The sequence below is a fragment of the Xyrauchen texanus genome, chromosome 18 (assembly GCF_025860055.1).
Source record: "Xyrauchen texanus isolate HMW12.3.18 chromosome 18, RBS_HiC_50CHRs, whole genome shotgun sequence".
Lineage (NCBI taxonomy): Eukaryota > Metazoa > Chordata > Actinopteri > Cypriniformes > Catostomidae > Xyrauchen > Xyrauchen texanus.
Genome location: NC_068293.1, coordinates 13,862,402 through 13,878,620, shown reverse-complemented (window position 1 = coordinate 13,878,620; position 16,219 = coordinate 13,862,402). Strand labels below are relative to the sequence as shown.

Genomic DNA, 16,219 nt, shown 5'->3' with positions numbered 1-16,219 from the left:
GCATTATTTAATCTTGTGTGTGTACCATACATTAAATGTTGTTTCTCTGTTTGGTGTCTATGTATACAAATTTACAATTTAAAATATTACTGTTGATTATTACAGTTGACCGTGTGCACAAGCACAGGAATGTGACCTATGAATCATATGCCTGCTTTTTTTTTTTTTTTTTTTTGTGTAGTGTATTTACAGCTTCTGGACACTAGAAAAGACCTGTGGAATGCTGCAGTGAAGCTTTACATATTTCCTGAAGTCATATCAGCTTTCCAAGCTTCTGTTGCAATCATCCATTGTTATTTTAAGCCAATGGGGAGGTAATGATTAAAAGCAGTAGTGCTGATGTAAACTGCATGTTGCATAACTCGAGTCAAAGGTCATCATATGAGTTGGGAATGGGAAGAGAAATAATTTAACTTGCATTGTAAACAAAGACATAGCACTTGTAGCCCACTTACAGTAGTATTTTAATAAAGAAAGAGACAGCGATAACCACGGTGAGGACTGGTGGATGTAAAGACATGATGACATGTAAGGAGGAAACTTTGGACCCAAAAAAGGCTGGAAGGATACAGTGTCTAGAAGTGGACTGCAGTCCCCCATTATTGCTGAATTTTGCTCTTGCACTGCAAGTAAGTATTTTTCGTTAATATTACATACGTAGTAATACAATTATCTGTCTAGTCAGGATGGTATATAAAAACATGCACTTTAGAGCTTAACTTAAAGGAGTAGTTCACCCAAAAATCACAATTTACTCATACTCATGTTGTTCCAAACTCGAATGGCTGTCTTTCCTCTGTGGAACACAAAACGAGATGTTAGGAAGAATGTTAGCCACCATTCACTTTTATTGTGTGAAAATAGATGCACATTCTGCTAACTTCTCTGATTGTGTTCTGTTGAGGTTTTGCAACACGATGGACTGTGAGTAAATGCTGACATAATTTTTATTTTTTGAGTGAACTATTTAGATAACTCAGGTCATTCATGATCAGATCAACAACACATAAATAATTTACAAGTGCTGAGATCATATAAAGTCATAATGAACTGCATACAGTACCTGTATGTGTGCAGTAGAACGCAGAGCAACTGTATTGAAAATAAAACAGGAAACAAATCCATTTTGTTATTTGTCTCCATGCAGCATGTGCTGGTACTGTCCTCCTTGTGTGCATTGGTTGTGGGTACACTAATTCAGGAAGAAGGCAAGGAAAAAATAGTGGCCTTTGTGCTCTTTTACTCAGGCATATCTACACTACTACAGAGCTACATTGGATCACGGTAAAATTACCATCACTTGCATTCTGTTCCCTACCATACAAGTTTATGTAGTTTTATCACCGCATCTATAGTGTTAAATCAAAAGTTACCCCTGTCCACAGCTTGCCACTGATCCAGGCTCCATCCCTGGACTTTCTCATCCCTGCCATAGCCCTGCTTACTTCACAGTCAGGTGAGAATGGTCCTTTCCAGAATTATGTTGCAAAAAGAAATAAAGAATGTAAAATGTAGTACATAATGGTCATGTGTATTATATATACAGTCCTGTGCAAAAGTCTTTGGCACATTAGATGTTTCACAAAAAAACATTTGTCTTAAGATGGATATTTTAGATCCTCTGCTTTAGTTTGACAATAGGAAATATCTATTTTAGATATTCAATCATTCCTTTTGCAAATATAATTGAATAGAAGAAGAACAAGGAGTCTTACTACAAATGGTATGGCCCACATAGAGCCCGGATCTCAACACCATTGTGTCAGTCTGGGATCACACGAAGAGACAAAAGCAATTTATACAGACTAAACAGATAGAAGATTAAAACAACTCTGTCAACAACCAAGAAAATCTGTGCACAAGTATACCTACTGTAGTAGAAGTGGTGCTGCTTTAAAGACATAGGGTGGTTACACTAAATAATGATATTTAATTATGTTTAGTGCAGTTTGTAAATTCATTGATAAAATACAATTATTTATGGCATTATTTTTGAAAACATCCTTACTATACATCTTTCTTCCCAACTGCCTAAAACTTCTACACTGTACTGTATACAAAAACATTAATAAAAAAATGACTGAATGAAATGTTCTCCATTTTTTCCCATTCACGCTCATTGTGTATTGTTTTGTAGGGACTCCTGAAGCCTGCAGGGGACAGTGTACTGAGGCAGAGGAGACTGTGGCCCCAGCACACCCAATAAGAGAGGTAGAGCACAGTGCTGTCCGTGGTGCTGAACATTCAGACCACCCCTCCACTATCTCTCAGAATTTTCCACAGTAGCACACAATAACACCACCTCCCAATTATTAGGCACATTTAAGATCTTCTAAAAGTTTTTTTTATTATTATTTGGAGACAAACAAATATTTCTTGGTCATCTTGTTTGTGCACACTCTTCCATTGACGTGTATTTATACATTTGCTAAACTCTGTGTATGTGTGTGTGTGTGTGTGTGTGTGTGTGTGTTGGTGTGTACACATATATGCAGTTGAGAGGCATGACTGTAGTTACAGGTATGGTACAGTTGGCAGTGGGTTTGACTCATCTGAGTGGGTTTGCACTAGGACACTGTGGACCATTAGTCCTGGCCCCACTCCTCTGCATGCTGGGTTTCTCCATCTACAGGGAGGCAGCTCTGCTTTGCTCTGATCATTGGGGCATGGCTGCACTGTAAGAACTTCTACGGGGTCTACGGGGTCTACGTGTGCATATTTTGCTTCACTTTCCCTTTTTCCCTACAGTTTGTCTTTTTCTCTTAAACTTTTTGACATTGGTTCTGCATTGCTTTTGCTGAATCAACATTTACATTTCTACAAAGAAATTATGTAAATTTAATTGAATCAGTGTTACAATCTGATGTTGGTTCTTCATGACTTTTACACCCTCAGTTAATGTTGAAGCAACATTCATATTTCAACAAAAGAATCACTGTTATTGTCATTGAATCACTGTTACAATCTGATGTTGGTACTATATCACTTTTTGAAATGTTGAAACAGTATTTACATTTAAAAAAAATAAGTGTTAAGTCATTGAATCAACGTGAGGATCTGATGTTGATTCTTCCTCACTTTTGTTGAATCAACAATTACATTTCAGTCTCAGTGAAAAATTTGTAAAAATCAGCACTGTATCAATGCAACCTTGCTGGGTAGTTATTAGCAAGACATACAGTATTTACTGTGTGCTTACTCAATAATTTAAGATTCAATTGTAAAAGTTACTGAATAGGTATTGTGCAATCACAATACATATACATATACACCAATAAATACAAATTACGTGTTTTTGTTTGCTTGTTTTTCATTTCAGAGCAGTTGTTCTTACAGTGATCCTGTCTCAGCACCTACACTCTTTTCTGCGGCTGTCTGTGTTCTCAGTATGCAGGAGACTCTCTGTGAGTAGAGCTGAAATTTGATCAACATCAAGGGATGCTGCTCAAATTTATGATGACTTACATTGACTTTGGGAGCTATTGATGCAACAGTCTTTTCTAATTTTGTGTTAGACCTTCCACAAAAGAGAAGTTGACTTTATTTGTTCTCACTAAACCAGTCTAACACACATATCCTCAGTCATGATTTATGGGACATCCTGTGTTTCACTGGTAGTAGAGCTCTTTTACAGCTTTTAACCTGCAGTACATTAGATTGATGTTTTGCCTGTAAGAAGATTAGACCATTGATCTGGGCAAAGTTTCCCAATGAAGACGTGCATTGTGTTACAGTGATCTTTGGCTAAAATGTTCTTAATTTAATATGAGGTTAAATGTTGTCAGTGGTGATGGGAAACAACTTGAGGCTTTTTATGAGTGATCGTAAGCAAGCATTTGAATATTGCTTTTGGGAAATCCTTATTGGTGTGGAACTGGACAGTGCCTGACTGTCTAGTTATTGCTTTTATCCATCTGAGTTTGAGTAAATGTACTTATGTCACCCTGTTTGTGTATATCTGTGACAATTTCAATTAATCCCATAGATTTTCCCCATAATCAAAGACATTTAAATAAAATAAAATAAAATGCAATAATGTATATATTGTTCCTGCTCTTTGCATCCAACCGGTGTAGGTACTTCTGTCTGTGATGGTGACATGGGGTGTTTGTGCTGCTCTGGTCCAGTGGGGACATGTCCATCTTATATCTGTGACCCAGATGCTGTCAACAAAGAGAATTCTAAATGCCACCATCGTTCATTCATCTGACATCACCTTTCCAGGTGACTCTGCACCCTGGCTGGACTTCCCCCTTCCTGGTACGTGCGAAATGTCTACATTCTTTTTCACTTTATCTGCAATTGAATACTATCCAGTTTTGGCATTCATCAATACTTACTGTCACATCTATTGTAGTCCTTCTGGATCCAACTTCAACCATGTAGTCTTTGTTTATTTCAATCTGTCCCTGCATTTATTGTGGCTGTTAGCTATTAGCAGTGGACCCATAATATGTCTGACTTTTTGTCATGTACTCATTTCACTGTTTCTTCAAAGAGTATGTTTGAATTACATTAATTATTTCTTGTGTACTTTCAGCTTTAGCACTCCCCCTGCTGTCTGGAAAAAGCATTGCGGCAGGAGTGGCTGGAGGCCTGTCTGCGAGTATTAGCTCTCCAGCTGTGTATGTGGTAGCAGCTCGGCTCCTGAAGGCTCCAGTGCCCCCAGCACATGCCTGTAACAGGGGCCTGTGTGTGGATGGACTAGGAAGTCTGCTCGCTGGTCTAATGGGGGCACCAGTAGGACTGTGCAGCAGTGTGCCTAATGCATGTGTTATTGGACTCAGTCAGGTGAGACACACCATGAAACCAGCAGTGTGAGTTTGTCTGAAATGATGAACTTTGTTACTGTTTGCTGTAACATCTATTCTTTAGTTTCATCATCCGCCTTATGTTGTTGTTTTGTAGTGCTAATGCACACTGTTTCTTTCTCTCTCTCTTTCTCAGTCTGGGTCCCGGAGAACAGTGCAGCTTGCTGGGGTGTTCTTGTTAATTCTGGGTGTGTCTCCACAGCTTGCTAAAATACTCTTCTCAGTCCCTCTGGCCATCCATGGTGATCAACCTTTTATACTTTACTGCTGTGCGATACTACATTTATCTCATTCTCCTTACAATATCTTTGTCTCGTTTTTGATTCATGATACTTTTCATCTTTGTATCTCTCCCATCCCTGATACTCTCTGTGTCTCTCTGTCTTTTTTTAACTAATAACCATGTGTTGTTCTCTGTTTCCAAAATACACAAATGCTTTTTGTACTGCATGTCTAGTATGTTGCTGCTAAGAGTTTATATATCCCTGATCAGTCATTACTGCATACCAATGATCACTCAGTATTTGCTTCAAGACATAAGCAATTCACACATATTTTGCAGTTGTAATGTACCCAACTTCGAGCTAATCTTTAGCTTCACTCTTTTCCACAATGTTAAGCTCTAGAAAATAAACAACAACATGACAGAAAGTCCTCTAAACCCCATAACAGAACAATAACCACTAACAAGTCTCCTACTTGCTTCATTTTGTGTGTAAATACATTAAAACACTTAATTTTAAAATTGACTCTCCCAATCCAGTCCCATGCAAAGCATGCTGGGAACTATAAATCTCCTGCCTGGCTTCAGCAATAAATTGATGCAATAAATATTATTCACATAGTCCCAACACAGTTGGATTAAAGCAATAGTTCACTTAAAAATGCAAATTCTCTCATGATTTACTCACCCTCCTGACATCCCAGATGTGTAGGACGTTTTTCATCTGCTGAACACAAAGATTCTTTAGAAGAATTTCTCAGCTCTTTTGGTCCATTCAATTTAAGTGAATGGGTGCCAATTTTGAAGCCCCAAAATCCACATAAGGGCACATAAAAATACTCCAGACTACTCTGGTGGTTAAATCCATATCTTCAGCAGTGATATGATAGCTGTGGGTGAAAACAGATCTGTATTCACTTTCTCCTTCTTGAGAAATTAATTTTATGTTAATTTTTATGCACATCACCCCCTACTGGGCAAGGAGGAGAATTTATGATAAAAAATGACTTTAAAATGTATCTATTTCTCACCCACACATATCATATTGTGTCCGAAGATAAGGATTTAACCAATGGATTACTTTTATGCTCCCTTTATGAGGATTGTGTTACATATGGACCTACAGAGCTGAAATATTATTCTAAAAATCTTCAGAAGCAGAAGAAAGAAAGCCATACACATCTGAGAGGCCCGGAGGATATGTAAATCATTCAGATCAGAATTTTCATTTTTGGGTGTGCTATCCCTTTAAGGTGGACCAGTGACATTTATACAATATAATTATGTTCTCATCCCAAGCATAAATATATTAAGTTGATTTATTAAGTGTACTAGTTTAGTATTTTCAATAGAGCTGCTTTCCCTTTTTTCAGTGTATGACGTTTAAATCATTTTAATTAAAATCGTAGATGATAGTTTATATAAAACTATTTGCTTGGGTTTGTATCCTCTCAGGTGCTATACTCTGCGTGACCTACGCACTTGCCATAGGAACAGGCATAACTTATTTCCAACATACCAATGTGGACTCAGGACGCAACATTTTCAACATCGGCTTCACTGTGTTCATGTCATTAGCACTGCCACACTGGTTCAGACATCACTCAAAGTTTATCCACACAGGTATGATATAATAATGTGTAAGACAAAATGTTCCTCATAGGTTCTTATTTACGTTACTCTTAATTAAGATGCATTCATTTGGACATGTGTGCATTTGATTGCATGCATTTTCATCTTCTGTGTTTAGGTGCACCCAGTGTTGACGTTCTTCTCCAATCTCTTTTAACCTTACCCGTTTTCTTTGTGGGGGTTTTGGCTTTTCTTCTAGAGCACACTGTTTCAGGTAAAGCAACAGAGGACTACAAACTCAGTCAATACAATCAACAAAGCACTGATTTAATGTTTATGATTTTTTGCATTTAGGAACTTTGTCTGAGAGGGGTCTTGTGCGACATGAAAGTACAAAGATTCTCTCTCTCGCTGATCAGAAGCAAGGATACAGCCACAGCCCAGACAGCATATATGACCCACCTTCTTCTGTGATAAAAGTCCTGAACCTGCCTGGTTTAAGAACTATCCCCTTCTGTGCCTGCAGAATCCCACCTGTTGAAGAGGTGGTAGTAACGGTGGCAGAGATGTCTAGCTTGTTACCTGACAAGGATGCTGGTGTTGGCAGCGGCTGAATTGCAGCTCAACCCATCTTGTATTTAAAGTTTTCAAATTGTATTTAAATGGTCAAATGCTTTTTTTTAAATGGCCTAAAACTGGTTTGTGTGTTTTTAATGTATATATCGTATTGTTTAATGTTTATTATTAATACATTTAGCTGTATTTACCTCGTGCGATCCCGCATCCACATTCGTGGACGTTGTATTTTGGCATTACTATACACAACGCATAATTTAAATTCATTTAAACTGACTTAATACTGTTCACAACACTGTAGACTGTCATTTAAGAGTTAAACTTCTTACACATAGACTCACGTGACACAACAGTATGGCGTTGATTTCCGTGAAGCACTTCGACTGTATGTGTGCAGTGCCAACAAAAGTACCTCTGGTAAGTTTTTTCATTGAAACCTGTTTGGGTATAAAGAGTAACATCTCAAGTTTGGTTTGATTCATGTATGGCACTTTTAAAAATGCATTAATTTTTTGCATGTCAGCATGCTGGTAAACATGTCCACAAACATGGATTTTGGGACATTATTCTCCAAAAGTTGAAAACAAAAACACATTTGAGGGTCATTTCACTATATAAATGTTGTTCTATTTTATTTGATCGCTTTACAACATGGTTCTATTCATTAACATTAGTAAATGCATTCCTATATTTACTGAGCATTTTCACATTGAGAATCAGTGGGTTCATCCAAAATCTGAAAAATGTTGCTTTCAGAGGCTTTGTATAAAGTTGACTATAAGGTGAATTTCGAACTTTTCTGAGACCAGTGCAGACAGACAGCACACTGGAGGTTAAGTCATTCACTAAATGCATTTAAGTGCATTCACTCCTAAAATCTGACCAAAAGTTCAGTTTCAGGTTGCAAATGATGTTTGTGCCACTCAACATGTTTGGCAGACATGGTACAATGTAATAAGCACATAGATTCAGAATTTATAATGCTAAATTTTATTTTAAAATGGTTGGCAGTGATTGGATGATACTGGCCATTACTTTAAATAAGAATTGTTTATTCAGATTTACACACAATCAGCTGTAATGTCTGTAACGTCTCAAAAACATGAATAGCCAACACTCCTGGACACAAACAATTTGATGAAAAAAAATCTTTCTATAAAAGACTTTCTATAGCTTGATATTATTTGAAAATTTCACAACTTAGTGTCTACATACAGTATTTGGATATTAAATTATGGAAAAGGTTTATTCTAGAATTTTCTCTCTCTCACTTTTTTTTTTTTTTTTGCTTGTTTATCAGATGCTACTAGTTACAGATCAAAAATGGAAATGGAAAAGGCACACAGCATTCACTCTCGGGTCTCAGGAGGTTAATCTAACTTGTACTTTTAGCTTGGAGATCTCAGAGTGACACTACTCAAAAACAAAATGAAGTAATAATGTAAATAATGACAAAGGCACATATTTCCATAATCTTTAATTCTGAAAAATAGATCTTTAAATAGTTGTACAAATATTATATAATTTCTGACATATTTAAGTAAAATGTAAATAATGCCACAGAACAGATAAATACAGTAAATTGTACTGGAAATATGAGTATTACGGCATAAAGCACACATATGTACTACATAAACTGGCATAAATGCTGCTGCTTATAACATTACTACACATTGCACTGAGTAATCCCTTTCTGTAATTGTATTTTTGAATGAAGCCTTCATTAACGTTGTGTACTCAAACCCTTAAGTATGCTAGATGTAGAAATACAGTGTACAATGTGACCATTAAATACTTGATTAAGCTGGGAAAGACACCACCAATTTTACAGTAAGAAACATGTACTGTGAGCATATGAATAAACACAAAACAGTTATGAACCCTAATGGACCTGAAAGTACAGCAGGTTTCTTTGTAGTTTGATAAGACACTGTTCTGATGTGGCAAAGACGTTGCGTGTTTTTTTCCCCAAGCTGTCTTTAAGTGTACGTTTCTGAGGGTGCATTTGTGTGTGCCTTCCAGTCTCATTTCTTTTCAATCAACCCCAACCTTATCAGGTAGGGTTGGGCTGATTTCCTGATGTTGAGTCATTGCATACCTGAGTATGAGCAAATTCTTGTGTAGTTTACCTGTTTCATTACTTCAGTGACTATAATGATATTCATATTTAACATGTGTGTGTGTGTGTGTGTGTGTGTGTGTGTAGAATGATAAAGAACTATGTAAAAACGTGTGCGTCTTTGTATATATGTGAGAATGTTCCAGTGTTGGCAAACCCATTTGAAAAAGGTGTGTTAAATATTTTTTACAAATGGGTTTTAAAGAATCAGTTTGTTCATGTCCACTTCTTTCCTCAAATGAGAGTCGACCCACAGAATTGCTGTATCCTATTAGTCTTTTAATAGTAGAGTCTATTGAGGATCATAAATGACTCTGTTCTTCATTTCAGAATTTGTTCCTCACTTCCTTCTTAGGTTCCATTCTTTTCCTATTCCCTTCTTTTAGATCCTTTGTTCCCATCCATTGAGTTCCTTCCCCCTAATGACTGAACATTTATTTTTCTAGAGACATTCTCACCCCCCCCTTCCCTTTCATCTGTCATTGTCCATCATGCTCCAGGGGTGGAAATGTGTTGGGTCTAGCACATGAGTCCCGACCCAGTGGAGCAGTGAAGAATACCAGTGTATCCCCACAGCCTGATGTCCAACTGGCCCTCCCCAGCTATAGAGTACCCTGAGTGGGCCAAAAGCCCAGTGAGCCAGCCAGTGCTGGTTCACGGCTGCATAGCAGGAGGAAACTATGCCATTGACCACCACTGTGCCATGGCGGGTGAGTGGAGCAAAAACCCCCTTGTCCACCTGAATTTGGATCGTAGTGACCCGGGACAGATGCCCCTGCTGTCCTGCTCCTTGTGTGGATACCACACACTGACCAGGCAGCACATCACTAGCAAATATAGATTGCAGATCTTCCCTCACGACAGGCCCGGAGCAGTTCCCCTGAGATACAAACAGGAGATGGGCTGCCGTCAGGGTCAGTTTAGCACCAGAGTCTGTTTCGATGGTGTAGAACTGCTTTTGGATGGTAAGATCGCGGTCCAGGAAGGCGATAACTTCACTGTAAATGAGCGGTCCACTGCCGTCGCTATCTGATGATGCAAGTATTCTCTCACCAGGCTGTAAGCTCTCCATGTTCTTCATGCTACCATCCTCAACAGTGACGAGAGCCGATGCAGGAAAACAGCCCCCAGTCTTTGCAGCCACAGAGTGATCTGAGAGAATGGGAGAGGGAGAAAGAGAACATTATAGAATGTTTTGTACAATGACAAAAATTAAGAAAGCACAAGTCAATGTGCACAATAACCTAGAACAATTTCAAAGCATGTCATGGAGGGTTGTCCATTAAAGCTTTTGGATTGTTCAAATATATGCACAGCGCAATGCCTTCCTCAGATTAATCTTCGTTCGATCTCAGGAAGAATCTGAGCATGACTCAACACACACATTCATGTTGGTTTTTCTGTCACAGAGGGGCTTTCCACTGGCTTCTGTTATTTTGTATTGAGCTAGAGATATTTTCATTCCCCTACCTAAACCTAACTCTAAGAGAAACCTTTTTGCATTTTTCAAATGCATATTAAATGCACGGAAAAACATCACTATCGGTGTCCATAAAAAAAGACCAATGTATTTTTTTTCTTCTATGGACACATTGTACAAGCTTTTATTTTCTCGCATTTGATTTTTTTGAGCCTACGCACCTAAATAAAGTAAATATAAAAGTTTTTCAGTGTTTTTTCTGACAGTAGGATACAGTAGGGGAAGAGATCCAACTAAGCCAAACCAAATCTAAGTTCTACATGTTTTCTAACAGAAATGTTAACAGCTTTTCAATAAAGTGAGTCTTAAATCAAAGATTAATCTCTCATCTAAAAACTGCTGTTATGTTTTACCATAAACTGACAAAATTACGTTTAATTTAATTGCAAATATGAAAAGTCTGGAGTGGGCTTATAAGGGACATGTGTACCTTTCACGCACACCGTGCTCTTAATAAACCCATTATGCTTTTAAAATTTGAATGCTTCACATTTAAGTAAATAAACACCTCGGTTTTGATTCAATTTTAGATTTAGACCTCAAACATTCTAACAAGTTAATTAAATATTAATTTATAAATCCAGCAAGCTTTAATAATGTTTGGATAGTCCTTCTCATAAATGCTCTCTCTGCAATGAAAATAGATACGGTATTTGACAATTGTGAGAGAGTTGACAATTAATTCAATTTTTAAAAATGAGGTTCAATGGGTTATTTGCTCAGTGGGTTTATTTGGGACAATAGAGGTCAATGGAAAATGAACCTCATTAAATTAGAGTCAAGGTAACCACATCGTATTTTTTCCATGAACAAAAACACCATACACAAGTTTGTTATTAGTGTTTTAACAAATACAATAATGATTCTGCTTTTAAGCTATGAGCAAACAGGCTTTTCAAAAGGGACTGTTCCTTATAAACCCACATGAAAAGAAAGTTAATTTTCTTGATTAAAGGCAGAGCACTAAATCTAGTTTGAGCTCAAAAAAGCTTCTTAAATATTTTCATTTAATGTGGTTATCAGCCGTTTTATTAGATTTTTTGTTCTTTTACTGCATCCATTTTTGTGACCATCATTTAGGCAGTGTCCAACTCCAGATACTCATGAAATCCATCTTTTCAAATACAAATTATTGCTGTTAAATACAAAGAATATAAATAATATCAAGCTTTTGATTTAATAATCTCTTTTTTTTTATCACTCCTCTCCCAGATTTTTTTTTTATGTCTTCAAAAATGGCTGCTGAACAGTAGTAGCACATGGTTACAAATAACTCAAGAACTTACTCCAAATAAGGAAAACAATGTCAAATGATACCAACACATATGTACATTTCCCCTGCAACAACTAACTTCTCTTGCTTTCTGTCTTTTTTATATTTCAAAATAAATCAGCAAGCAGGCTTAATGGTACGTGGGCTTAATAGGGTAACTTCCACTATACATTAAGACATTATTTAGTATGTTTATTAAGGTGCTTTCTTCATTGGGACCTTTGATTCGCACCCTCATTGTATGCCATTTCTGGTTGTACTATCTTGTGGGGACAATTGCTCCTGAAAATGTAGGCAAAACATGCCCAAGCACACAGCCAAGAACACAAACACACTCCTGCTCTCGTTGTAAACACGTAAAAATCCAATCAAACTGAAAGACGAGGTGGCAAAATAACCCACCGTGTGCAGGTAAACATTTCAAACGCCATCCTTCAAGCTAATTAGTTTATTCTTTTCACACAACTCCAGTCAGTAGGTAAAAATGCAATAAAAGCTAATAAATAACCACTTGATTTAATCTCAGCTCTCAATCTCTCCTGTCCAACAGAAGTGACTGGGGTCGAGAGCCGTGAATGCACTATAGAAACTGGAATGAGTCTCAAGTCTCCGTTGAGACCTACACAAATATTTGGGAAAGGTAAGTAACAAGGCCAGGTGATAAGACAGGCTGAGATAAGAGATCTGAGAAAGGGAACAACAGAATTGCCGTCTGGAAAACAAAGGAGCTGGTTAATCATCTCAGAACACTTGAGCAGTCAGTCCAATATCTTAAGGCAAATTCTCTCTTTCTCATATACACACCCACAAATACACAAGAAACAAGCACTCTGAAATCTTTACATGTATGAGAATTATATTTTGTGTTCTAATATTCCATTGTTCAGTTCTCCACCAATAGTATTCACTAACATCATGATGGAAAATATTGCATATGAAATTATAATATTTTAGTAAGTGCTGAAAAATTTTAATGTGGACAAATACATGTTTCTTGTTTTCAACCAAAGAGACACACTGCTGATCCTTAGATCATCTCACTATGAATTGACAAATAGCATATTTCTTACATTTATTTGGATTTTCAGTACCTGAAATCTGGGAATAACAGTCAGCCAACTGAGGAACACACCTATAGAGGACTTTGATAAAGCAGAAGCAGACAACAGGTCTTGCTTGTGTTTGCACGCTCTATCAGAGAGATAACAAAAGTGCCTCACAAATGTCCACAATGAAGTCTCATTCCTCAATGACAATTGTGAAATACAGACAAAAAAAAAAAAAACACATTTAGGCTATAAAACATTAGGTTAAAGCTAAATCCTCACTGCCACAACAATTTTACGTGCATTTTGCATATGTTCATATACTGTACAGAATGTGTATGTGTTTCTTCCTTTAAACACAAACAAATGTTAAGCAGAATGTACACCTTAGTCACTATTCACTTTGCATAGTAGGAAAAATGCAATGAAAGTAAATGGGTGAACTATCCCTTTAACTTTCTTGAAATAGTGTGCACCAAATGATAATCCAGGTCAAACACTGCCATAAGAGACAATAGGAGAGTGCACTTTTACGTTCCAGCTTGTCTGGCCAATAATTTGGTCTCTGGTGACTCAGGTAGAGGCAGGTGTTTAAGGTTTAATGATGTGGTCTGTTACCTGTTTGTTACCTTCATTCGCTGTCTACCACTTATCTCACCCTAAGCTAATGAAAACTGACCACCTTCAGCATAATAGGACACACCTCATCTAATTGCAGAATGAATGCAAAGAGCCTTTCAACTTGAACTCTCTTCAGTTCAAACACCATAGATCAAATGGGGCCCACAGCTCTGGGGACTGACATTTTTCATTTATTTTTTATCACCGTCATAAAACTGTTTAAACAAGATGTCTAGAGAGCCAGATAGTTTATTCCAGTTTGTTTATAACATTAGATCACAGTTTTGATGGTGGGGAAGCAGTAGTATAATAATGCTCAATTAAATCAATGAAGTCCGTGGCTGAATATTTGGATAATTTTGCAATATTAATGATATGTATGAGGGAAGTGTGCATATAATGTATAAGGGAAAGTTTGTCGTCATTTGTAACCATGCTTTGCCTTAATTCATTTGAAATGATTCTGCGGTGTGACATGAATTATTGAAAGTACAAATATACATTTAGTATCTCGATTAATTAGGCCATACACTGCATGCATAATAATTATAAAATAATTGACAAATACGGTTTAAAATAGTTTTATATGGAGTATAGCATGTCACACCACAGGACATGTCAACTTCCCCAAAATTGTTTAATGATGTGTATGTACCCATCTAAATACAGTTATAAGGTATAGAGCAATATTGTAAATAAACCGAAGAGTCATTTATTAAGTGTTGTCCCTACCTGATTTCACACTGCAGTGGACGTGAGCTTTGGACTCATAGTAGACCCAGTCAAAACCGGCCTCCACAGCTAGACGTGCCAACATGCCATATTTATTGCGGTCGCGATCAGAGGTGGTGATATCGACAGCTCTGCCCTCATAGTGCAGTGAATCTTCAAAATGATGGCCATCTTCATCCCATCCCTCAGTCACCCGGAGCTTCAGCCCGGGCCACATGTTCCTCACTGAGATAGCCAGAGAGTTCAGCTTATCTTTACACCGCTGTGAATGTAACACAGAAAGAGACTTGGGTTACAAATGTGAAAGATGATGGTTTGCCTTTATTATATTTTTGCAAGAAATATCCAAACAAAATATTTTCACTTAGAACCCTAAAGAGCTATAGGTTTCTTGCTAAACATGTGAGGCCAGGATTTAACTATACAGCTGTTAAAAGTAAAGAACACTATGTTGAATGTCAGAAAAATATTTTTTATTATGGAACAAGGAAATAGAGTGATAAAACTGATGCAAATTACAGTAAATTATGTTATTGTCGTATACAACATATTCCTCCTCTTCTATTTGAATGTTTTATAATGTTTTATACCAAATGCCATTGTGATAGTGCCACTACTCTAGTGTTTAATCCACAAAGAGTTTGTTTTCAAGAGCACCCACGTAAAACATTACATCATCTGACAAATTATTGAATCATAAGAAGATTTGACTGATGCTACAACCCACAAATACAGACCAAGTTATTTTTATCTTCCCACAGGTATTTTTCAATGACCGAGGTACAAACATGCCCACAATTCTGAGAGTGATTCACTTTTACTCATTTAGCCTAACCACAGTCACCAGACTTTAAACACAGGACAAAATTGTTTGCTTTTAAAAGCAAATTCATATTTTTAGCATGGAAACAAGAGCATATTGCCAAAGAACTACTATTTCGAGACAAAATCTGTCCCATGATTTGGAGACAAAAAAGGAGTAAATAAGTTCAAATCCATGACTCATTTATCATTTATATATATTGTTTATATTAAGCACACACTGAATGGAAATTGATTATACTTCTCTTCATTTTTGCTTCTTATTTGAGACCATCTATGTATTCTCACAGCTGTCTAATAAGAGAACAAATATTATGTTAATGTGAAGTTTAGATTGGGTTACATGAAGAAACTTGATTTGTACCAGTTGTATATTAGGTACCACATCTGTCTTGGAAACATCTGCACCCCTTCCCCGAAGATCATTTGAAGAATATAGGAATGGTTCCTAATTAGCAAAGATAAAAGTTATCTCGATGATTAAAATAATGATGATAAAATATCATATTTCATGTTCTTTCTGTATAGTATTCCATGCGCACTAACCATTGTTATTTAGAGCCAATGCGTAAAAGGAAAACTTTGACAAAGACGAGCACATGGGTAAACATTTGACAGGTTCTAAATTTGTCTTTGGACTACGACAACTTGTGTTAATGTTAGCCCGTGTGAATGGCGCCCAATTATAACTCACAACACAAACCGCTGTCAGCAATCAATTCCTCTGAAAGCTGTGAAGATCGATAAGAGCGCGTCGGTGGGACTGAGCAAAGGGCACACTGGTGAGCAACAGGTTTAATGTGCTTGCAATCGAATCAAAGCAACTGAGTGTCTTTCTAATGGGCAGATAATTGCATTCATTCCCGTTGCATTATCCAAGTGTTGCTCACCTGCGTCATGAGTCGATCCGCACCTGTGTTCTCCTCATCTTTGAAGATGATATC

General features: G+C 37.1%; 2 protein-coding genes across 2 annotated transcripts in view; one reads left to right on the top strand and one right to left on the bottom strand.

Moving 5' to 3' along the window:
- The first annotated feature begins 394 nt into the window (after positions 1-394).
- Positions 395-8,135, top strand: slc23a3 (solute carrier family 23 member 3). Its single transcript, XM_052149114.1, has 12 exons — positions 395-629; positions 1,148-1,284; positions 1,386-1,456; positions 2,138-2,211; positions 2,496-2,677; positions 3,320-3,404; positions 4,077-4,260; positions 4,541-4,791; positions 4,948-5,053; positions 6,490-6,657; positions 6,785-6,880; positions 6,961-8,135. Exons 1-12 carry the CDS (start codon positions 519-521, stop codon positions 7,218-7,220), a joined length of 1,725 nt encoding a protein of 574 aa, XP_052005074.1. The 5' UTR covers positions 395-518; the 3' UTR covers positions 7,221-8,135.
- A 536-nt stretch (positions 8,136-8,671) lies between these two features.
- Positions 8,672-16,219, bottom strand: part of ihha (Indian hedgehog signaling molecule a) — an 8,337-nt gene continuing 789 nt past the window's right edge. The window contains exons 1-3 of the mRNA XM_052149115.1: positions 16,166-16,219; positions 14,454-14,715; positions 8,672-10,453 (exon numbers count right to left, since the gene is read on the bottom strand). The exon at positions 16,166-16,219 is cut by the window's right edge and continues 789 nt beyond it. Of these exons, the coding sequence (XP_052005075.1) occupies positions 9,774-10,453; positions 14,454-14,715; positions 16,166-16,219 (996 nt within the window). The 3' untranslated portion in view covers positions 8,672-9,773. The remainder of the gene's footprint in view (positions 10,454-14,453; positions 14,716-16,165) is intronic.

What these genes read in the sequence shown, in the direction of transcription:
- slc23a3 (XM_052149114.1), top strand. Translation starts at nt 519, where the DNA reads ATGATGACATGTAAGGAGGAAACTTTGGACCCAAAAAAGGCTGGAAGG. An exon ending in CAGCACACCCAATAAGAGAG is followed by an intron (nt 2,212 to 2,495) that starts GTAGAGCACAGT and finishes ACATATATGCAG; the next exon opens with TTGAGAGGCATGACTGTAGT. An exon ending in CATTGGGGCATGGCTGCACT is followed by an intron (nt 2,678 to 3,319) that starts GTAAGAACTTCT and finishes TTTTCATTTCAG; the next exon opens with AGCAGTTGTTCTTACAGTGA.